The sequence below is a fragment of the Rhinolophus sinicus genome, linkage group LG11, assembly GCF_036562045.2.
Source record: "Rhinolophus sinicus isolate RSC01 linkage group LG11, ASM3656204v1, whole genome shotgun sequence".
NCBI classification, from domain to species: domain Eukaryota; kingdom Metazoa; phylum Chordata; class Mammalia; order Chiroptera; family Rhinolophidae; genus Rhinolophus; species Rhinolophus sinicus.
In genome coordinates, this window is record NC_133760.1 from 59,251,943 (window position 1) to 59,276,079 (window position 24,137).

General features: G+C 47.5%; 2 protein-coding genes and 1 long non-coding RNA gene across 9 annotated transcripts in view; 1 reads left to right on the plus strand and 2 right to left on the minus strand.

Annotated features, from left to right (window-relative positions):
* LOC141567578 (uncharacterized) lies at positions 1-24,131 on the plus strand. Its single transcript, XR_012490341.1, has 7 exons — positions 1-195; positions 13,576-13,731; positions 15,376-15,466; positions 17,204-17,450; positions 17,547-17,637; positions 18,577-21,049; positions 24,070-24,131. It is a non-coding gene; the product is annotated as an uncharacterized LOC141567578 (long non-coding RNA).
* Positions 1-24,137, minus strand: part of LOC141567575 (ras-related protein Rab-19-like) — a 40,708-nt gene that overhangs the window by 12,905 nt on the left and 3,666 nt on the right. Inside the window, exon 1 of one of the 3 annotated variants that reach the window (XM_074315288.1) lies at positions 17,424-17,569. The exons of 1 other annotated variant lie outside the window; for it this stretch is intronic. The gene's annotated coding sequence lies outside the window, so the exon portion shown is untranslated. Of the gene's footprint in view, positions 1-17,423; positions 17,570-24,137 lie in introns of those variants that run through there. One more of the 3 variants, XM_074315289.1, reaches the window with a different exon arrangement.
* LOC109439797 (uncharacterized) overlaps positions 6,194-24,137 on the minus strand; it is a 58,168-nt gene continuing 40,224 nt past the window's right edge. For 4 of the 5 annotated variants that reach the window (XM_074315273.1, XM_074315277.1, XM_074315276.1 and 1 more), the window contains 4 exons: positions 18,581-18,808; positions 15,439-15,662; positions 13,646-13,829; positions 6,194-8,338 (listed from right to left, as the gene is read on the minus strand). In XM_074315273.1, the coding sequence (XP_074171374.1) occupies positions 8,106-8,338; positions 13,646-13,829; positions 15,439-15,662; positions 18,581-18,808 (869 nt within the window). In that variant the 3' untranslated portion in view covers positions 6,194-8,105. Of the gene's footprint in view, positions 8,339-8,410; positions 8,792-13,645; positions 13,830-15,438; positions 15,663-18,580; positions 18,809-24,137 lie in introns of those variants that run through there. The other variant, XM_074315274.1, reaches the window with a different exon arrangement.

The following is a 24,137-nucleotide window of genomic DNA, read 5'->3' on the forward strand; positions in this document are numbered from 1 at the left end:
TGTCCACAACTCTGGGAGCTTAAGGCCGCAGCAGATCACCAAAAGGTAGGCATCGCCATCTATGGCCAAGAGGGTGATGTGACAGCTGGAGGCTTGAGTCTCCTGGGCAGAGCGCTCCTCCCGTTCCTGGTGTCGCTCCTCATGTGCGTTCCGAAGCTGGGCTCTCACACGCACAAACCGCTCCACCATGCTTTGGTAGGTTTTGGCCGGCACCGTACCCCGCTTACGGCCGAGCTTGTATTCGTGTAAACTGCTCCAGTATATTCCGGAGAGTTTCAGCCGACACCGTACCCTGCTCGCTGCGCCATTTGTTGTGCGGGGGACCTTGCTCGCTGCGCCATTTTTCAGGCGGGTCGGCCTGCGGGGTCTCTGCTCCTGCTCCCCACACAAGAACACAGGATGTGGCCAGGCCAAAAAGGAACACCCCCGGAGCCATAGGTAGGGGAGTCATACTACTATGGTCTCACTGGAGGCTGGGCCCACCGGATGCGCGACCTGCCGTCCGCCTTTCTGCCAACCGACCGACGACTCTCCTCCACTCTCCTCGACTCTGTTCCTCTACTCTCTTCCGCTCTCCTCGGCTCTCCTCTGTTGCCGCAGCAGTATAACCAGCGGCCAATCGGCTAACCGGCCACAGCCGGCGGCCAATCAGCCACAGCTGACGGCCATCCACTACCCGAGCCAGCACCTTGCCACGTGAGGCCGAGAGCCTGTAAACTACTTTCTGGGGCCCTGTCCCCACAAAGTATATCTCTAAGTTTAAGGTGAGATATTTCTGATTACTGTGTTTTACCCAACTTGGGAGATTTTGTATTTTAATCTTTTCCTCTTATACAGTGTAACCTAGGGGCTAGGGTCAGGCCTGGGTATGAGTGTTCGCTTCGTCTCTTAAGAGAAAGATATTCCTTTCTAAAATCTGTTTTCTCGTTTGTAAGACGTGAGAACTAAATGCAGTCATACCTGGCAGACGCCTGGCACAGTGCTTGGCCTTTTGCAAGCAGCTGGTGTTGACCGTCGGTCAGAGAATTCATCATCCAAACATCTTGATTGATCATTCTCAATGCTCTGGTAGGTGCTCGGGGTACACCGTGTTCCCCGAAAATCAGACCGGGTCTTGTATTAATTTTTGCTCCAAAAAACGCAGTAGGGCTTATGTTCAGGGGATGTCATCCTGAAAAATCAGCGAGGGCTTATTTTTCGGTTAGGTCTTGTTTTCGGGCAAACACGGTAGCTGCGGACTTAACCCAGGTAAAGCCACAGCTTTTACAGAGTTTACAGACGAACGATAAACTTGTAAGCACTTAAACCAGCTTGGGAGAAATGCTGTGAAGGGAGGAAACAGAGAGAGAAATGAGAGGGGTCGTAACTGAGGGAGACCATTTCAAATAGGGTGATCCAGGCAGGTCCCCCTAGAAGATGACATTTGAGGACCAGCCAAGAAAAACAGAGAGCAAACCATTTGCAAAGAACCAGGAGAAGCATTTCAGGCAGCGGAATGGCAAACGCAAAGGGCTCTGTGGGTCCGGCACAAAAAGCATTAGGAGTGGGGTGATTGTGGTGAGTGAGGGCGCGGGGCAGGTGAGGGTGAGGCAGGGTGCCAGGAGTAGGAAGGAAACGTCCCAGCTCCTCACCCGATCTACTGGCACAGGATGGGGAACCACCAGATGTGCAGTAGGAAGGAGACTGCAGTGTGGCAGCTGTAGGTGAAGATGTGGACGGACCCCCAACCTCTGATCAGTGCAGGGAAAAATGGTGCAGAACAGTGTGTGTCATATGCTCATCTGTGCATGTGGGAGTGTGATGGGGCTGCTCCTGGAACGTGTGCAGCCTGGGATGTCCTGTTGGGAACCTGGAGTGTGTGAGTTAAGGTGGAGATCGGGGAGTCCTAGCGGAAAGCTGGGGTCCTACATGAAGGAGGGAGGAGAGCGAGGTGGGAAGTTTAAAGAGAGACGTGTGAAATCGCTGTCTTGTCTCGGGTTGAGCGAGCAGAATGATGAGGGAAGTGCAGGCTTGCCGGACAGCGTTGCGTGACCTTTGTGGTTTGCGGTTTTGAATCTAAAAAGTGAGAGCGGCCTGTGTGTCATTTTTTTTCTCTGGCAAAAATCAGCTGCTTGGGCGCAGGGAAGGAGGACAGAGGCACAAAGAAAAAAAGTCCCATAAAGGAGACAGTTTAGACTCTAAGTTGGTGCAGAAGGAAATGAGGACGAGAGGAGGATAATGGGTAACGGAAAAAAGGGTGATGTGACCGAAGGGGGAGCCTCGCTGAGGCACAAATGACTGTTGGAGTGGGGAGTGTGGAAGGCAGCAGTTTTCTGGAAGCAAACGATGTTTGAATTCATTTTGGGGAGGTGGTTCAGTTACTGGTCATAACAGGGAGCGGGTGTGGAGCATGGAGTGGGTTTCTGTTGTGAGATAGAGGGAGAGCCTGGTGGTGGAGAGGACAGGGAAGTGGTAGAGGACCTGCGTGGATGTTGAGGGGAGACAGGCAGTGTGGGGGAAAGGTGGGGCCGGAGCTGTCTGCATGAGGGGCGAGGGCCGAGGTCAGTAGGTGACAACCGGGAGTGAGTTTCAAAGAAGCTGGGATTTGCAAGGAGGAAAATGGACATGAGACGAGCGATTGCGTCTCCTTGAGAGACCCCAAAGGAAGCGGGCTTATGTGGGGGGCAGGCAGGGGTCCGCTATGATACAGCGCAGTTTATTAACCGCGTGTGTAGATTTCCAGGGAGCGTGGTAAGAAGGTTGGGGTGGCGTGAAGACCAGATGAGGAAACAGCAAGGTAAACAGCCTGCGTTTGATCAGCAGAAACTTGCCGAAAGCAGTGGGGCTTCTGTGGCATTTCCACGTCTGCTTTAAATCTCTGTGGTCAGTGGGCCCTAAGGTTTTAGGTGCTGAGCGTGGAGAGCTGGTGGGAATCACAGATCAGTTCTGTCTGTGATGCCCCAGTGTCAGCCTGTGAATTGGCTGGTGAAAATCACTCTGTGCTCTGAAGTGATTGCAAAACCTACTGGATCCTAGTGCAGACCTGCTGAAGCACAGCTCCGGGGCTGGGGCCTGGGAATTGCATGGTGGAAGCGCTGTGGCCCATCCTAAGTGCAGCCAGGATGCAGACGCGTCCTCTGGTCCAGCCGTCTCTTTTTTCAGTGGAGAATACTAAAGCCCCCCAACGTGGGAAGGACTTGCCAGGTTCATATTGTAAAGGGCCAGGGCAGGGCAGGACTTAAACATCCTGTGCAGGTTATTTTCATTTATTTTTATTCATGTTAGGACTTTGCTGAATGTTAAAATAACCCGTGTTTGGGTTTGTAAATAAATAGACCCTAAAATGTAGAGAGTCATGTGCAACCCAAACACGTGATCTGATAGGGCGAACGCCTGTATTCTGTGCTTAAGTCACTGATTTGGTGTTTACAAAAGTGTCATAAATTTTATTTATTGATTGATTTATTTTCAAACTTTTATTTATTATAAGTGTGTTTTTCCAGGACCCATCAGCTCCAAGTCAAGTAGTTGTTTCAATCTAGTTGTGGAGGGCGCAGCTCACAGGGTCCATGTGGGGATCGAACCGGCAACCTTGTTGTGAAGAGCACCGTGCTCCAGTGGAGCTAACTGGCCGCCCTCCATTAATTTTATTTTTGCAATTTGAACTTTGTTTCTAAATTAGATGAGAAGGTTTCAGGCTGCTATTTGCAAGGAACTTTTAAAAATGTTAACACATTTTGTGTGGCTAATTTATGTTCCCAGTAAGTCAAAAAACTAATTGGATCTAATCATCACTCAGTGGTCTCTTTTAAATGGTGGTCTTTCAGCTTCTGGAGACATCCTGACGCACTATAAGAACAAGTACATGCAAGTAGTAATGGGAAGTAAAATGATCATCAGTAAATGGAATTTTTGTGTCACGCAAAGAGCGATCTCCGGATGATTCTGTAGAATTATCACCTATTCTGTGCTCTGGACTTTCACTTCAGCTTCCAGTGTTTAGCAGTTATTTGGGGGTATAAATAAACAATGTATGGGTGAGAATAAAACGAGAAACTCTGACGTCTAAACCACCTTAGGAGCGAGCCATCTGCTGAATGGTAGACCAGCTACGTGAATCTCGTGAGCATGTGTACTTGTTCACTCAATAAGTGATCACAGGCTCTTGAACAGCTTGATATTTCTGAAAATGAAGAATGGAAGCAGGTGCTATTAGTGCCTTTCATGATATGAACCCCAGAACCTCTCCTCCGTCACCCGGAGGTTTGCAAACCTCCTGCAGGGCACACGATGAGCTGCTTTGCGGAGCTCTTCCCCGTCCTCTCCATCTAACTCACCCCGGTGCTGGAATGGCTCAGCTCCTGGCTGACAGAACAGCCTGGTTTGCCTTGGGTCACCATACAACCTTGACAAGAGTGAACCCAAGTTTCCACGTCATCCCTGATCAGAAGGAAGTGGACTCTGGCTGGGCCTGGCGTGTTTCAGGCCCTGCTCCCCCATATTCCCCTGCAGTCAAGTAGCACTGGCCTCGTGCACCCACCAGCTACCCTGTCTCTACCCCTCCCCTCCCCACTCGTCCTCTCCCCTTGGGCTTCTTTTATGATGTTGACATGTACGTATGCGAGTAGGCCTTGGAATGAGTCTCTGTGTGTGTGTGTGTGTGTGTGTGTGTGTGTGAGAGATGAGGAGAGGTTACTGTGGTGGAGCCCAGATCTGATGCTGGTGATTATCTGAGAGGGACCGTAGCGTAACTGCTAAGTGGGCTCTGGACCAGGATGTTTGGGTCTGCGTCCTGACTCGGCCACGCACTGGCTGTGTGGCCTGACTCTCTGGGGGTGGCATTTCCTTACTTTAGAAACTGGAATTGTAAATAGAACCTACTGTAAAGATGGCTGCCAGGATGCATTGAGTCGTATAAATAGTGTCTGGTCCAGTGCTGGGCATACAGTAATTGCTGTATGTGTTTGCTGTTATTAATACTATTGTAGTAATAGTCCTATTACTACTGATAGATCTTTCCAGAAATAGAGTGGGGAAGAGGTCAGGAATAATCTATGAACAAAGAATTACTAACTGAAAGGTTTTCTCACACATGGAAACGTACTTGACAGTAGCAGACATTTAAAACCTTTTTATTCTTCCAAAGTGTCCATTTTGGAACTTAATTTCTCATAAGCCACTTATTACCAACCATATCATTTGCGGGATGAAAGGAAAATGCCAGAATTCAGTTAATATGCAGTTTATACGAGAGCTGTAAAGGCGCCTGCCTGTCACACTTCACAGCGCCCGGGACCATGGTGCACAGCCTGAGAGACTCCTGTGCTTCTTTCTCATGCCGACCTTTGGGGGCGCTGGTCCACTGAGGCCGCTGCACTGGGAGGCCCTTCGCATCTCTTTCGAGTGTACTTGAGGGTTTCTGTGTTGGCCCTATAATCCCACCAGAAGCCCAGGCTGGCCAATCACGGCTTACTGGTGTTCAGGTGACCTTGTTCTCACATGTCTAACCTGTTGGTAGGAATGTTTAATTCCAGATCATCCCCAGAGGGCATAATCCTAGAGGGTGATGAGGTTTGCAGAGTATTGGTTGTGCAGAGAAATGATGGACAACTGGTGTGAGGCATGAATCTCACCTGTCTGCTCTGCTCACTCTCTCCCCTGATTTACTCCATGTTTCTTTCCCTTTGTAGCAACTCCGCTTGTTACCTCCCCTGAAAACCACTCTGGGTACAGACTTCCTGACCGGACTTGTGAGTTCCTGCTCCCCGTAACCCTTTAGAACAATAACGTTCTTATGAAAAAGGCTCATCTGCTTTAATGCATTTCTTCTCTCTGGCTTATAATTCGATTTCCCTCATATTTTTTGAATGGTCGCTTATTCATTTTTAACAGTGAATGCATATTGAAATGAATTAACATGTCCTTAATTCTCTGTGATCTTGCTCCCGTCCTCACCTAACTACGTGTCTTCATGGTTCCTAAGTTTCAGTGTGAGGAAGAATCACCTGGCAAGTGTGGATTTGGGAAAAGATTCTGATTCAGTCAGTCAGTGTTGGGTCTCAGGAATCTGTAACAAGCAGCCACTGGCAAATTATAGTTGGTGAACGACACTGTGAGAACCATCAATCTGTTGTATTGTCCGATAAATGGTGTCTGACATAGGTCATTTCAAATTTTAGAGTAGCCACATTTACAAAGTAAAAACAAAAACAGGTGAAATGTTAATGTATTTTATTTAACCTAGGATAGCTAAAATAACTTTTCAACATACAGTCAATATAAAAATTATCAGGGAGATACTTTTTTGGTACTAAGCATTTAGCATGTGGTGTGTATTTTACACTTAGAGCTCATCTCAAATTCGAATTAGCCACATTTCAAGTGCTCAACAGCCACACTCCGCCTGTGAGTCTCAGAGGCCTGTGCATGGTGATGCTAAAGGCTAGAAATACCTGGGGACACTCATCTGGGCTGAGGAAAGGCCCCTACAGACATTGACCTGTTTGGAGCCAGTGTTGTGACTAGACCAGCCCTTGTGGTTCTTATTATGCCAGCAAGAGACACCTCAGCAACAACCATCCGGGAACTTTGAAGAAAACACGGTGTTACCCACAGGTTCTGGAGGGTCAGTGGCACGTTCAGGGCCACACAGCAGTGTTACTGTTGGTTTGCTGGTCATCTATAAGCCAATTTAATTTCAATTCAGAAATGACTTCTGATCCACCGCCTAATTTGGTGTTTTAGGAAGAAATTGTAGACACCTCCCACTTCCTAGGAGGGTGGTCAATTGACCCACGTAGGATAAAGTGAAGTCCAGTGCTCTCTCCATCACATGGCTCCTGACACTTTGGCAAGATGGTGTTAATGGTCTTTATGTCCAATGGCTTTGCTCCCCAAACTAAAACCCTGAGGTGTGAATGTCAGGAGCACATGTCAACAACATTCTGGTTTAGCTCTGCAGGCTTTCCCCCATCCTCCCAGGCCCGAGCCATTTTAAAATGTTCCCGAATGTTCCAAACATCCTCTCCCCTCTTGATACTCCATTTTTTCTTTCTTTTTTTGTTTTTTTACTTTCACTACCCTTTTCTTCAAGCGAGAATCAAAATTCAGTAGAAACAGTTGAAGGGTTGGGAGCCAGAAAAGTGTGAGAAGATGAAAAAGAGCAAACCTCCTCTTCGTACCTACGTGCCTTAAGTCCAGGGCAAAATCAAGACGCATTCACTCCAGACGCCGTAACCCTGTCCTCAGTCTGGACCTCTGGTGTGAATGGAGGCAGACGTGCTGCCCTTTAGGCGAGAAGGATGGAAGGCTAGCGTGCAGTCTACGCTAGGGTCTGAAATGCTACTCAGCGGACACTAGGTATCCGGCTACTGTTGGTTTCAGAGGTGGCCTGTGGTGGGTGCAACTCGCCTCTTCAACATATTCAACAAGTGCAGTGGGTCTTTTCACTTGGTCCCTGCGCCATAAGAACTGGACTGGAGGGGCCGGCCCGGTGGCTCAGGTGGTTAGAGCTCCGTGCTCCTGACTCCGAAGGCTGCCGGTTCAATTCCCACATGTGCCAGTGGGCTCTCAACCACAAGGTTGCTGGTTCAACTCAAGTCCTGCAAGGGATGGTGGGCTCCGCCCCCTGCAACTAAGATTGAACACGGCACCTTGAGCTGAGCTGCCTTCCAGATGGCTCTGTTGGAGTGAGTCCTCTCAACCACAAGGTTGCCAGTTCAATTCCTCAAGTCCCAAAAGGGAGGGTGGGCAGCGCCCCCTGCAACTAAAATTGAACACGGCACCTTGAGCTGAGCTGCCGCTGAGCTCCCGGATGGATCAGTTGGTTGGAGCGTGTCCTCTCAACCACAAGGTTGCCGGTTCGACTCCCACAAGGGATGGTGGGCTGCGCCCCCTGCAACTAGCAACGGCAACTGGACCTGGGGCTGAGCTGCGCCCTCCACAACTAAGACTGAAAGGACAACAACTTGAAGCTGAATGGCATCCTCCACAACTAAGATTGAAAGGACAATAACTTGACTTGGAAAAAAGGCCTGGAAGTGCACACTGTTCCCCAATAAAGTCCTGTTCCCCTTCCCCAATAAAAATATTTTTAAAAAATAAAAATAAGAAAATATAGCAATAATTTAAAAAAACACTGGACTGGAGTCCAGCCAGAGGTTGTTCTGGGCATTCTCTTCGGACAGGTGGAGGCTTTTGCGGGCGATCAGCTCCCTCGCCATGAGCACGAAGACTTCATCGATGTTCTTAGACTCTTTGGCAGATGTCTCCACAACCGCAAGGAGGCCGTAATTCTCGGCCAGCATGCAGGCTTCCTCAAACAGAACGTGCCGTTTTTCCGACAGGTCACACTTGTTCCCTGCAAGCAATAGGTAATGAAATATTCCATTGAGTTACTCACCCTGGTTTTTAAACACTGAACTTTTAAAACGAACATTTTAGTTCAGCAACATGCAAACATGCATTGATTCACTTTAGGGCAAAGATACTGAAAATGAAAGCACAGATGAATGGAAACAGAACCACTCTCTTAATTTCTTCTTCGGTAAGATCTTTAAGAGCTACAAGGAATGGGCCCGAGGTATGCATTGTATTATTGTCTGGGGCAGGTAGAGCCTCTGTATTCTTTGGAGGGACCGTCATTCTCAGTCTGACAAGGTAAAGACTGTGCCAGACGGACTCTCAGTCTTTTCTGTTTTTCCTTCAGACCTTGTTCATCTTTTCGCTTTTTTTCCCGCAACTACAAAGTGTTGGACACTGAGATGGGGCCGGGTTAGCTGAGGAGACTGTGATCTGGATTCCTGGGTTGGGGCTGTGGAATGAATAATGAAGGATTTTTTTTTGAAGCTATAATTTACAGATAATTAAATGCACAGACTTTCCGTTCAAGGAGTTTGGACAAATGTATATGCAAGTGGTTCGAGATTATCTACTAGAGTAAGACCATTATGAGACTATGCAGTTTTGCTCCCAGGTGTGTACCCAACAGAAACATGTGCACACGTGCATCAGCAAACATCCCAGCATGTTCAGAGCAGTGATTTTCCCAATTGCTGAAACAACTCAAATGTCCATCTGTTGAGAAAGGAGAAGTACTATGTAGTGTATTCTTACAAGGAATATTATACAAATTATGCAAACGGATGAATTACAGCTGCATGCAACAACGTGGATACAACTCATAAACGTAATGTTGAGGGAAAGAAGCTTAGACAAAAAAGACATTTGTATGATTCCATCGATATAAAGTTCAAACAATAGCGTAACAGAAGTGCAGCATTTGGGGTGTGGGGTTAGGTGGTAAAATGATAGAGAAAATGGAGTATTTACCATAAAAGTTATATTTACCTTTGGGGGAGAGGAGAGGAAATAATTGAGAGAGACAGGAAGGGGGCTTGCTGGGAAAGTTCTGGAATATCCTTTCCTGACCCAGGTGGTGTTTACACAATCATTCCCTTTGTGATTAATCAGTGTTTGTGTACTTTTCTTGCACATGTTAATATATCCCAATAAAAAAAATTGACGAAATACTTTCTCAGTATCAGAGTCACCAACCAGCTCATGACAAAACTAGATTTAGATCATTATTCTCCCCAAATAAGTGAAATCCAAGAATCTTTTCGGGGGACATTATCCTGGCTGGTACTCTGATGGCTGAAAAATGACCCCCAAAGACAACAGGTTGTAATCCCTGAAAACTGTCAAAGGAACCTTATTTGGAAAAGGTCTTTGCAGATGTGATGAAGTTAAGGATCTTGGGCTGGGAGAGAATTCGGGATTAGCTGGGTGGCCCCTAAATGTGACCACGTGCAGCCGTATAAGAGGGAGACCTGACTACCACACAGAGGAAGTGACATAAAGACAAATGCTGACAGTCACCTAAGAGCTGGAGGAGGCAAGGAGCCGATTGTCCCCCCTGGAGCCTCTAGAGGGAGTCTGGCCCTGCTGACACCTTGATTTCAACCCAGTGATACCGATTGCACGTTTCTGGCCTCCAGAACTGAGAAGAAATTTCTGTCTAGAACACTCAGTTTAGGGTAATTAGTTACAGCCACCACAGGAAGCTAATTCTGGATTTTACGTTCAAGAAAACTATGTGCATTTTTATAGCTTGTGAGGTTTAAGCCTGGGCATAGTTCTGCTTCCAGAAGAAAGGTGTGAGAGCCCCTTGGTGGGGGCGGGGATGTTCCCACTGAGCCAGGAGTCTGGACCCTCATCTGCCTCCCTCACTCTGCTATGAGGCTTCTGGGCTGGGTCACACTGACTGTGACCTTTTTGACCTGTTGTCCCCTCCTGTCCTGACGCCACACTAGCATTGACTGACCACTGTCCTGCCTCTCGCACCCCTCAGGATGAGCCTGGCCACCTGGTGGAGGGAAGGAAACCACGTGCGTGCTCCTGCAGTGTGAGCCCTTCTTTGCTAAGTGTTCTGTGTGGGCACCCAGAGGTGACGTCCTGCCCCAAAGGAAGGGGGTTCTTCATGTTGTAGGGAGGCGAGAGACGCACAGACACGGAAAGAGCTGCACAAGAATTGACCGATCCCACACAGGCCACGAAATAACATCCTAAGGGTCAGGTGAGTGGTCCGGTTGGTAGAGGCACAGGGGAGCCTTCCCTTACCCACATCCCCGATCCCAAAACCTCTGGAACCCTGCGTTTTGTTGGTAATTCATCTGATAGTAAAATCTGCCCTAACTGACCATTAGGAGTTTTTACTCAACCTGCTTTGTGTGACTGTTCATACATTTCAGTGCATAAATGATCATAAGTTTGACCCTGGGGTGTTGGCCCAGACCCTGGCGAGGGGTTATATAACCCAGAATGTACTCTCTAAGATCCGAGGAATTCTGAACTCTGAAATCTTTGGCCTGAAGGGTTTTTTCACTGAGAGATTGTGGAGCTGTACAAATTGCAAGAGTTCAAGTGAAAGGTTTGCCTGAGATCCGGAGGGCAAAGACCAGATGCTGAAGCGAGTTATGAGAAGACTTCCAGTGTAACCTACAGAAGGAAGCTGCCTCCTAAACCCTCACTCCGACGGAGCGGATGTAAGAAGTTAGGGACGAAGCAGAGGGGATGAGAAGGAGATGAGACAACCTCCTCCAGGGGGAGAGCAGGCACCTGCTAACCTTGTTCTGCAATTTGTGAATTATCTTGAGGACATGGGGGACCAAAGAGGATTTTAAACATGGACTTCCTGCCAGTGGCCAGGGAAGGAGGAACAGTACAGGTCGATGCACTCGTGTCTGACATTTGTGTGGTGGTGAAGTGGCGGCCGTGAGGGGCTGAGGGAAACTTGGAGAGAGAGACACTGTGAAGATATGTGGCGGCAGAATGGAAAATACAGTGAGGGGATGGTTGAGAGGATTAAATGACGTGGCCCAGGAGAGTACTCAGAACAGTGCCTGGATCCTGCTGGGTGGTTAGTAAATGTCACCTGTCACCAGCCTCTTCCTTGCGCCTGGCGGGCGGGGCCCTGCTAGGCAGAAGCAGCTGTTATGAAGGGTGTTGGGAATCTCAGCCACTTCCTCCTCGGTGCTTCGCAGAAGCGGTTGCTGGGGCAGAAATACGGCTCTTTGGGGTCAGTGTTTATTATTATAACTCTGAACTCTGCCATTAGCAGAAGTGTCCTTTATATCAGAAGTCACATCACAAAGTTTCTGGTCCCAGAGGGGACCTTTGGGTAAGAAGTGAAAGGAGAGAGGAGGCATCTCTTCCTCCCCCAAGAAGAGAAGTTTCTCTCCACGTGGGAAGCTGCCTCTTGGCTTCACTAATCTCTCTTTTCTGGTCCTGCCAGGTGGGCAAGACACAGCCCCTCTGAGAAAATGAGGTGACTACATTGGAGGGGCATCTGCTTTGGCAGTGGGCTGTGGAATCTGGGCTTTTGATCTGATGCAGCAGGAAGGGGGAGCCCAGTCTCGGCTCTGGAATAACTTGGCTTTTTAACTTAGGAGAAACAGAGTGAGTCCCAAAACAGCACGTCTTCAACTCTGTGTGTAAGATGGGGCTCAACTACCAATCAAAACAGCAACGACTTAGGGGAAAGAAAATGGTTCTAAAATACCAAGTCCTTTCTGGAGCCCTGATAGTAACGGGAAGTGGGCTAGGTGTGCAGTGACTGCCACAGCCCATCCTGGCCAGGCTTTGCATCCTGTGCCTGCCTCCTCCATCGGGCTCTGCTGCTTGGTCCAGTCCAGGGTGGGCACCTTACCCCAGGCCTGCTGTCCTCAGGTCGGCTTTGTCATGGAGAGAAGGAGCAGGGAATGGGATTTGCGTTCTGAGAAATGTGAGCTAGTGGATACTGAGAGAATGGGGGCGTTGTGGAAGGGCAGGCAGTGGGGTGATGCTTTGAGAGATGCAGTGGGGGGTACAGGGGTGAGAGAGTGTGGCAGGCCCACATTATCCTGCATGTGAGAATCATTCTGAGACAGAGGAAATAGATGCACAACAGAGGGCAAGGGGGCTGGGTCACAGCGTCCAGCCCTGAGAGGGGGATCCCCAATTCCTGCTCGTCAGTGGGTGGCCAGGCTGCACTGTGGTGTCTGCTATGGCTGGGGCTCGATTGCTGGCTTTTCCTAGGTCCCAGGGACGCGCCCCTTACCATAACCCCCAGTATTCGAGAAACATGAATGAGTTCGTTCCTTGAAAATAACAGACCTTCTAGAAAAAAAATCTTATGCCTTATTAAGCACTTACAATGTGTCGGGCACTGCTAAGCAATTAGTATACATTATCTCATTAAATTCTTACATCCCGCCCAAGATTAATCCCATCTTATAGGTGAGGAAATTAAGGCTCGGAGGGTAACTGGCCACAGAGCTAGAAGGTGCTTCTCAATGGATAAATAATCCATTAGACACGGTATTTTTAGCTCATTCTCAGTCTGCATATTTGCGTATAATTCTCTCTATGATCCTGTTAAAATGAAGACTGATTGGGTCTTTCCAGGATGGACCTGAGATCACCCACATTTAACAAACTCAAAAGCAGTGCTGATGTCGCCGGTCCTCAGACCACACTTTGAGTAGCAAGGGCCTAAGCCAGCTGCCGAAATGAAGTGGCCACTTGCTAAGCAGTGGTGTACTCAGAGGGAGGAAAAGGCCGCCCTGCTCACAAAACTAACTCTATGGAGAAGTGACACAAACGTTAACGCTTTCCTGAATGTACAACAGGACCTCTCACATCTCAAGCTGTGAGCGCACGTTGTGTACTTGCAGTTGCTGTTAGTTTTGGTGTTGGTCCTTAAGATTCACTTAGGATGTTAACAGGTGTAAGACGTCATTCAAGGGTGTTGTCAGTCACAGTTATCTAACGGGCTCCCTTGGGGACTTGGAGCCATTTGACTGTGAACTTCAACCTACACAGTACTTCCTGTGTGGTCTACACAGAGTGTGCAGTGAATCAGCTGTGGTGTCCCACACATAGAGGTCTGGGACCCATCTCAGGTCCCCAGAATGAGAAACTCTAGGGAGGGGCCTTGGAGTCTGTGTTCTTTAGTTCACACCCACACCCCCCCAATTGTCAGGTGAACCTGATGGGAATTTCTGGCCAGAAGCTTACTGAGGTCCTGTCCCCCACTTGTACTTTTTATCGTTTCAGACACATGAGAAGTTGAGCATCAGCAGAGGCGGCCAGGAATGCAGGTTTAAACCCTTTGCAAACGACATACCGATCAGCATGACAAGCAAGTTCTCCGGTCCGTATTTTTCTATCTCATGAATCCAGGAAGGAACAGAATCGAAGGTGGACTTTCGGGTGAGGTCGTAAGCGATGATGGCCGCGTGGGCCTTGTGGTAGTAGAGTTTGGTCCTGGCCCGGAAGCTCTCCTGGCTGGCCGTGTCACATACCTGCATCTGGAGAAGGGTGGAAAAGGGTGTGGACTCAGGAGTTCCCATGTCTGATGGGAACTTGCTCACTAATGTTTGAAAAATACAGCTGCCTGGGTCTCCCTCACTCACTTCTAGATATCCAGATTCCGTAGGTCTGGGCTGGGCCCGCAAATCTGATTTTCCAGTTTCTCCCCAGAGCGAATTGGTTGGGCATTCGGGTTTGGGGACCACCACCTCACGGACGCTTGTGAGAGGGGAAATCCACTGTCCTGGGGTCTGGTGTGGTTTTGCCTTCTCACTTCAGTCATCCCTTCGTCCAGATTTTGGGGTTTAATCTTTTGAGCCTGCCCCCTGATAGTAACACTGGCAAAGGTGATGGCATTGGCAGAACTGTTTTGGTTTGAAAGGACCACTCGGTTAGCTGTTCATGTTTAGGAGTGTCCTCGTAGTAATACCTTCCAAATTACCATTCCAAGCAATGGCGCTGCCGTGTACACCCTGCAAAAGTGTCTCTGGGTGTCTGTTTCTTCATACCCTCACTTTATTTCCAAAATTTGTTTTTTAACGTTTGCAAACAGGCACAAAGCTAGAGAGACTGGAACAGTGAACACTCATGTACCCATCATCCAGATTTAATAATTATCAAGAATTTGCTGCTCTTGCTTCATCTAGTCCTTTCTGTTGATCTATTTGAGGTATTATTTAAAGCGAATCCCAGACGTCCTGTCACTTCCTCCCGACTTATATTAATACACAGCCATATTAAAATGGACATTTTCTTTCTTAACCACAATGCCGTTATCACTGCTAATAAGCTTTTCAAAAATCCTTTAGTATCATTTAATACCCAGCCTATATCAAAATTTTCCTGATTGCCACCAAAATGTCTTTTTACTTTTGTTTTCATTTAATCAGGATCCCAAACAAGATCCATTTATTACATATTCAGCATCACTTTTTGATCTTTTCTAATCAAATGGGTAACAGATAGTATCTCACTTTTTTATTTCTTTAATTATGAGTGAGGATGAGCACCTTTACATCACTCCATAAATTTATGAGCTGGTTCTTATAAAATTTGTGAAATAGCGGTTTTGTTCACTCTGTGAATGACTTACTTTCGTATTGGTTGAACTTTTTCTTAGATATTTATCAGGGCTCTTTTCACATTAAAGAAATTAGCCCTTTTTTAAGTCCCATATTTGCAAATTTTTCCAATTTGTCATTCATCTTTTGACTTGGCACATGGTTTTTTTAGTTTTTTATGGAGGGCGCAGGCCCATGCAGGGATCAAACCGGCGACCTTGGTGTTATTAACACCACACTGACCAACTGAGCTCCTTGGGCGCCCCTGACATTTTCGACTATGTAGACATTTGACCTTTATATATAGTTATCTATATGATATATTAGGTTGAGCAATACTTTATGGCTTCTGGGTTCATGAGTTACTTAAAAGCTCAATTTCTTCATTCCACAATGATAAAAGTAAATACACCTATGTTTTAAAAATAAATACACCTGGTACTCTTACGATTTCATGTTGTATATTAAACCTGTTATTCCTCAGGTATGGATTTCATGTTAGGAACCCTGGCTAAAAGCGGGAGAACCGATCCCGTGCCCCTCTGACCTTCACTTTCTTGCCGTCGATCTCGAGGGTGCGTACGATAAGTTCCACCCAAGTTGTGTTCTTCTGTGTCTCTGTGTAGGACCCGGATATGAAATGCTGCGCCACACATGTCTTGCCCACGTTGGAGTCCCCGATGAGGATAATGTTGAACAAATAGTCAAACTTCTCATCTTCTGCCCTGGCTGAGTTAGAGTATTGCATGGCTCTTGCCACCTCCAATGGAGCTAAGAAAGAAAGAAGGATCAGCGTCTCTTTGATGAGCTCCTACCAGGAGCCGGCACTGTACTGGGCTCTTGGGGTCCAGGGTAGGACAAGGCAGAGGGGGATCATTGCTTTCATTGCACTAACGTCCTCGTAGGAAAAGGACACTAATTACTGGTCAGGTACAAGGAGGCTGTCCCCCAGAAGCCCACACCGCCTTAGGGGGGTTGACAATTTACGGTGTCCTCAGAAGGAAGAGGTTCTACCGCCATTCTCTGCTGGGCCCAGTACACAGTGTACACTGTCAGATGACAGCATTGATGGAGACCCTTGTCATAGAGACCAGGTGCCCCATCGAGTGTCCAGACAGCAGGAAGATGGCAGAAGAGATGCCCACAGGAGTGTTTCAACTGGCATTCATCAGTTGGAGGACATGCCGTGCTGTCATCCTGTCTCCATTTCACATGGGAGCAGAGCTCTCAACTACTGAAGGCTGAACATTCAGGCAGGCGGCAACAGGGACAGACAAGATGTGACTGAGAAGAAGTCAGATTAGAGAAGAGTGACGTAGCTTTTTTTCCTGGTTTGCACCTCATTTTGCTTGACCAGGAAATTCAGATTTTGGGAACCTTCAAAATAAAAAGTGGGTAGAATATGGCATATTTTAACATAGGTTGGAAAATAATGTTTCCAATGACAGTGTTTCTCAAACTAACCAATTATGTCAGAATCACTTGGGCAGATAAAAAACAACATATATATTCCTGAAGCCCATCTCAGATCTGCTAAATATATTTTGTAACATGCGCGTGCGCAGGCACGCTCACACACACACGCTCACACACACACAACACACACACACACACACACACACAGAGTCTCCAGGTTATTCTGATGACCACGGTGGGAACATTGGCCAACACAATCACTCACCCGAAACTTTATTCCCAGCTCAGCATCTATGCTTAGCTATCCATCGTACTTCAATGTCTTTGGTCAGGAGGAACTCACTATGTCCTGCAAAATTCATTGTGCACGCTCAGCTCTTAACTTACATGGCTTTGAAATCTATCTCTCCGGGGTTCCTCATGCTAAATGCCAGGTGCCAGCAGATTCCTATTCCACAGGACAGGCCATCAGATATTTAGAGCAGCAAGCATATCCCCTCCAGGTAAATATCCCCAGGTCCTTCAACTGTTCTTCCCGGGATATTGGTTGGGTCTCTTCACCAAGGGTCTCATAAAAACACATGCGACCTAATCCAATTTGATGATGAAATGGGACGTGCGGCAGATTGCTCTTGCTGTGTGACACCCGTCTTCACTTCCCCCAGGTTTATTCTTTGGTTTTCTCTAAAGCCATAGAGCAGGACATATCTATCTCGTCATGCAAAGTGAAATGCACACTAATATCCAATCTGTATGTAAAAACCCTGAGGTTTAAGTGGAGGAAGAAGGATTCTGTACCTTTCTTGGACACCTCTGAAATCACCCATGGCTAAAGGACCCAGCAGACAGAGACATAATCTAACCAGTTTGTTTTCTCCCTCTGTCTTCACATGCAGGAAGCCATTCCACTTCCGGTGTCTTATCCCTATAACTTGAGCTGAAATCTTCCTTCCGTGTTCCTCCCCCACCACGGAAGTCCTCAGGTTTCCACACAAGCCCTCCTGAACTGAGCCTACCTGCCCTGCAAGGAGAAAGCTCGGTGTACACCCGCAGAGTCCCTCCATCCTGCATCCTGCATCCTGTAGCCCTCGCCTTCCAGCTTCACCTGTCGCTTACCTCTGGCTCTCTCGCCTCTGCAGGCAGGTAAGGTTTGCTTTCTCCTTGTTTTCCTTTTCAGCCCTCAGTGCCCCTTCTTCCTGCTGCCTCACTGCGGGGTGTGAACTGTAGTTCTGTCCCCAGGTGTCAGGTATGGCGGCCTGAGAAAGTGAAAGGAAAGCCAAGCCCTCCCACTGCCCTGGAACCTGGAGTTACCTTTGAGTACAAAGTACAGGTGAGGCGTTGGCCAGCACTCCTGCACACTCAGCTTTATCTCCAAACATTCATCATTTTGCAAAGCCAAACGAACCCCCCGCCCCTTTTTCCTGCTTCCCACTCACTTTCTCTCATTCAGACCTGGGCCCAGATTTTTTCTGGTGTTCCTTGTTTGGCTTGAGGTGGGGGCGTGGGGATAGTGCAGAGGACACAATGTAAGGATACGATGTGGGTCTTGAGTAATGTAATTGTTTTGTGGACTTGAATAACTCTCTTTGATGAGCCACTGAGAGAAAGGAGGAGATCCAAAGAGGAGATTAAAAAACCAAAAGATGTTTGAATTTGTACAGGAAGAAAGAGCTGGAGAAAAAAATTTGTTTCTCTCCTTCAAACAATCTGCCACAGAACGAAGGTTAATTTCTTGGTCAGAGAAAATAAAGAATTTATTAATCCCTATGCTGGCAGTAGAAGCACAAAACTGAGGTGAATTTTCCCTACCTTTTTTTCTGCCTCAAAGTCTGGAAGATTCACTGCTTCTCATAGCATAGGGACTAGATTTTCTCCACTATGTATTATAGAATGTGCCATGCAGGCAGTTAAGTTATAGGCGGAATATGCGAATAAGAGACACCCGGATTTGTAAAATATTTAAATTGGTATCGTGTTTTCAGACCATGGGCTATTTCAGACCTATTTATGTGTCATGAAATCGATTTCAGTGGTTGCAACCTGCATTTTTACAGAAGAGGTTAGGAAAAAAATTCAGAATGTATCCCATGTTGTAAGGTCAGTATTGTTTTGTGAAATGTTGGGTGAGTTGTACACATGCGTGTGTATATGGGGCTGATGTAAACTGCATTTCTGATTTCTGGCGGTTGCGGTCAAAAGAGTGAGAAGCACTGAAAAAGAGTACAATGTATTCACTATCCAGGAACACTTCTTTCTATGATTCTTTCAGATACCTTTCCAATATAATTCATCCAGCCAGAGGTTGTTCTGGGCATTCTCTTCGGACAGGTGGAGGCTTTTGCGGGTGATCAACTCCCTCGCCATGAGCACGAAGACTTCATCGATGTTCCTAGACTCTTTGGCAGATGTCTCCAAAACCGCAACGAGGCCGTACTTCTCGGCCAGCGTGCAGGCTTCCTCAAACAGAACGTGCCGTTCTTCCGACAGGTCACACTTGTTTCCTGCGAGCAATAGGTAATGAAATATTCCATTGAGTAAGTCACCCTGGTTTTTAAAAAAGAACTTTTAAAAAGAACATGTTAGTTCAGCAACATGCTAACATGTGTTGATTCGCATATAGTACTTGAGGGCAAAGGGACTGAAAATGAAAGCACGGATGAATGGAAACAGAACCACTCTCTTAATTCCCTCTTCTGTAAGACCTTTAAGAGCTGCAAGGAATGGGCCAGAGGTGTGCATTTTATTATTGGCTGGGCAGGTAGAGCCTCTATTCTTGGGAGGGATTGTCATTCTCAGTCTGACAAGGTAAAGACTGTGCCAGACGGACTCTCAGTCTTTTCTCTTTTTCCTTCAGACCTTGTTCCTCTTTTCTCTCTTCCCGCATCTACAAAGTGTTGGACACTGAGATGGGGCCGGGTGTAGCTGAGGAGACTGTGATCTGGATTCCTGGGTTGGGGCTGTGGAATGAATAATGAAGGAATTTTTTTTGAAGCTATAATTTACAGATAATTAAATGCACAAACTTTCCCTTCAAGGAGTTTGCACAAATGTATATGCAAGTCGTTCGAGATTATCTACTAGAGTAAGACCATTATGAGACCATGCAGTTTTGCTCCCCTATGTACTCAACAGAAATGTGTCCTCACGTGCATTAGGAAACATACAAGAATGTTCAGAGCAGTGATTTTCCCAATTACTGAAACAACTCAAATGTTCATCTATTGAGAAAGGAGAAGTACTATGTAGTGTATTCTTACAAGGAATATTATACAAATTATGCAAAAGGATGTATTACAGCTGCATGCAGCAACGTGGATACAAGTCATAAACGTAATGTTGAGGGAAAGAAGCTTAGACAAAAAGACATTTGTATGATTCCATCGATATAAAGTTCAGAAACAACAGCGTAACAGAAGTGCAGCATTTGGGGTGTGGGGTTAGGTGGTAAAATGATAGAGAAAATGGAATATTTACCATAAAAGTTATAATGTGTTTACCTTTGGGGGAGAGGAGAGGAGATAATTGAGAGAGACAGGAAGGGGGCTTGCTGGGAAGGTGCTGGAATATCCTTTCCTGACCCAGGTGGTGTTTACACAAGCGTTCCCTTTGTGATGAATCAGTGTTTGTGTCCTTTTCTTTGCACATGTTAATATATCCCAATAAAAAAATTGAAACAATACTTTCTCAGCATCAGAGTCACCAACCAGCTCATGACAAAGCTAGATTCAGATCATAATTCTCCCCAAATAAGTGAAACCCAGGAATCTTTTCAAGGGACATTACCCCGGCTGGTACTGTGATGGGTGAAAAATGGCCCCAAAGACACCAGGTTGTAATCCCTGAAAACTGTCAGTGGAACCTTATTTGGAAAAATTTCTTTGCAGATGTGATGAAGTTAAGGATCTTGAGCTGGGAGATAATTCGGGATTAGCTGGGTGGCCCCCAAATGTGACCACGTGCAGCCGTATAAGAGGGGACCTGAATACCACACAGAGGAAGTGACATAAAGACACATGCTGACAGTCAGTCACCTAAGAGCTGGAGGAGGCAAGGAGCCGATTGTCCCCCCTGGAGCCTCTAGAGGGAGTCTGGCCCTGCTGACACCTTGATTTCAACCCAGTGATACCGATTGCAGATTTCGGGCCTCCAGAACTGAGAAGAAATTTCTGTCTAAAGCACTCAGTTTACGGTAATTTGTTACAGCCACCACAGGAAGCTAATTCAGGTTTGTACGTTCAAGAAAACTATGTGCATTTTTATAGCTTGTGAGGTTTAAGCCTGGGCATAGTTCTGCTTCCAGAAGAAAGGTGTGAGAGCCCCTTGGTGGGGGTAGGGATGGTCTCGCTGAGCCAGGAGTCTGGACCCCCTTCTGCCTCCCTCACTCTGATCTGTGGCTTCAGGGCTGGGTCACACTGACTGACCTTTCTGACCTGTTGTCCCCTCCTGCCCTGACGCCACAACAGCATTGACTGTCCACTGTCCTGCCTCTCGGCGGCCGGTGACTGCACCCCTCAGGATGAGCCTGGCCACCTGGTGGAGGGAAGGAAACCACGTGCGTGCTCCTGCAGTGTGAGCCCTTCTTTGCTAAGTGTTCTCCGTGGGCACCCAGACATGACGTCCTGCCCCAAAGGAAGGGGGTTCTTCATCTTGTAGGGAGGCGAGAGAGACGCACAGACACGGAAAGAGCTGCACAAGAATTGACCGATCCCACACAGGCCACGAAATAACATCCTAGGGGTCAGGTGAGTGGTCCGGTTGGTAGAGGCACAGGGGAGCCTTCCCTTACCCACATCCCCGATCCCAAAACCTCTGGAACCCTGCGTTTTGTTGGTAATTCATCTGATAGTAAAATCTGCCCTAACTGACCAGTAGGAGTTTTTACTCAACCTGCTTTGTGTGACTTCATACATTTCAGTGCATAAATGATCATATGTTTTGACCATGGGGTGTTGGCCCAGACCCTGGCAAGGGGGTTATATAACCCAGATTGTACCCTCTAAGATCCGACGAATTCTGAACTCTGAAATCTTTGGCCTTAAGGGCTTTTTTCACTGAGAGATTGTGGACCTATAAAAATTACAAGAATTTAGTGAAACGTTTGCCTGAGATCTTGAGGGCAAAGACCAGATGCTGAAGCGAGTTATGAGAAGACTTCCAGTGTAACCTACAGAAGGAAGCTGCCTCCTAAACCCTCACTCCGACGGAGCGGATGTAAGAAGTTAGGGACGAAGCAGAGGGGATGAGAAGGAGATGAGACAACCTCCTCCAGGAGGAGAGCAGGCAGCTGCTAATCTTGTTCTGGAATTTGTGAATTATCTTGAGGGCAATCGGGGTCCAAAGAGGATTTTAAACAGGGACTTCCTGCCAGTGGCCGGGGAAGGAGGAACAGTACAGGTCAATGCGGTCGTGTCTGACATTTGTGTGATGGTGACGTGGCGGCTTTGAGGGGGTGAGAGAAACTTGGAGAGAGACACTGAAGAAATGTGGCGGCAGAATGGAAAATGCAGTGAGGGGATGGTTGAGAGGATTAAATGACGTGGCCCAGGAGAGCACTCAGAACAGTGCCTGGATCCTGCTGGGTGGTTAGTAAATGTCACCTGTCACCAGCCTCTTCCTCACACCTGGCGGGCGGGGCCCTGCTAGGCAGAAGCAGCTGTTATGAAGGGTGTTGTAAATCTCAGCCACTTCCTCCTCGGTGCTTCGCAGAAGTGGTTGCTGGGGAAGAAATACGGGTCTTTGGGTTCAGTGTTTATTGTTATAACTCTGAACTCTGCCGTTAGCAGAAGTGTCCTTTATGTCAGAAGACACGTCACCAAAGTTTCTGCTCCCAGAGGGGACCTTTGGGTAAGAAGTGAAGGGAGAGAGGAGGAATCTCTTCCTCCCCCAAGAAGAGAAGTTTCTCTCCACGTGGGAAGCTGCCTCTTGGCTTCACTAATCTCTCTTTTCTGGTCCTGCCAGGTGGGCAGGACAGAGCCCCTCTGAGAAAATGAGGTGATTACATTGGAGGGGCATCTGCTTTGGCAGTGGGCTGTGGGATCTGGGCTTTTGATCTGATGCAGCAGGAAGGGGGAGCCCAGTGTAGGCTCTGGAATGACTTGGCTTTTTAACTTAGGGAAACAGAGTGAGTCCCAAAACAGCACGTCTTCAAGTCAGTGTGTAAGATGGGGCTCAACTACCAATCAAAACAGCAACGACTTAGGGGAAAGAAAATGGTTCTCAAATAACAGGTCCTTTCTGGAGCCCTGATAGTAACGGGAAGTGGGCTAGGTGTGCAGTGACTGCCACAGCCCATCCTGGCCAGGCTTTGCATCCTGTGACTGCCTCCTCCATCGGGCTCTGCTGCTTGGTCCAGTCCAGGTGGGCACCTTACCCCAGGCCTGCTGTCCTCAGGTCGGCTTTGTCATGGAGAGAAGGAGCAGGGAATGGGATTTGCGTTCTGAGAAATGTGAGCTAGTGGATACTGAGAGAATGGGGGCGTTGTGGAAGGGCAGGCAGTGGGGTGATGCTTTGAGAGATGCAGTGAGGGGGGTACAGGGGTGAGAGAGTGCGGCAGACCCACATTATCCTGCATGTGAGAATCATTCTGAGACAGAGGAAATAGATGCACAACAGAGGGCAAGGGGGCTGGGTCACAGAGTCCAACCCTGAGAGGGGGATCCCCAATTCCTGCTCGTTGGTGGGTGGCCAGGCTGCACTGTGGTTTCTGCTCTGGCTGGGGCTCGATTGCTGGCTCTTCCTAGGTCCCAGGGACGCGCTCCCTTACCATGACCCCCCATTATTTGAGAAACATAAATGAGTTAGTTCCTTGAAAATAACAAACCTTCTAGAAAAGAAATCTTACGCCTTATTAAGCACTTGCAATGTGTCGGGCACTGCTAAGCAATTAGTATACATTATCTCATTAAATTATTACAACCAGCCCAGTAAATATTAATTCCATTTTATAGGTGAGGAAATTAAGGCTCAGAGGGTAACTGGCCACAGAGCTGAAGGTGCTTCTCAATGGATAAATAATCCATTAGACACGGTATGTTTAGCTCATTCTCCGCCTGCATATTTGCGTAGGATTCTCTCTAGGATCCTGTTAAAATGAAGACTGATTGGGTATTTGCAGGATGGGCCTGAGATCACGCACGTTTAACAAACTCAAAAGCGGTGCTGACGCTGCCGGTCCTCAGACCACACTTTGAGTAGCAAGGGCCTAAGCCAGCTGCCGAAATGAAGTGGCCACTTGGTAAGCAGTGGGTACTCAGAGGGAGGAAAAGGCAACCCTGCTCACAAACCTAACACTATGGAGAAGTGACAGAAACGTTAACGCTTTTCTGAATGTACAACAGGACCTCTCATATCTCAAGCTGTGAGTGCACGTTGTGTACTTGCAGTTGCTGTTAGTTTTGGTGTTGGTCCTTAAGATTCACTTAGGATGTTAACAGGTGTAAGACGTCATTCAAGGGTGTTGTCAGTCACAGTTACCTAAGGGGCTCCCGTGGGGACTTGGAGCCATTTGACTGTGAACTTCAACCTACACAGTACGTCCTGTGTGGTCTATACAGAGTGTGCAGTGAATCAGCTACGGTGCCCCACGCTTAGAGGTCTGGGACCCATCTCAGTTCCCCAGAATGAGAAACTCTAGGGAGGGGTCTTGGAGTCTGTGTTCTTAAGTTCACCCCCACACCCCCAATTGTCAGGTGAACCTGATGGGAATTTCTGGCCAGATGCTTACTGAGGTCCTGTCCCCCACTTGTACTTTTTATCGTTTCAGAAACACATGAGAAGCTCATCATCAGCAGAGGCGGCCAAAATGCAGACTTTAAACCCTTTGAAAAAGAC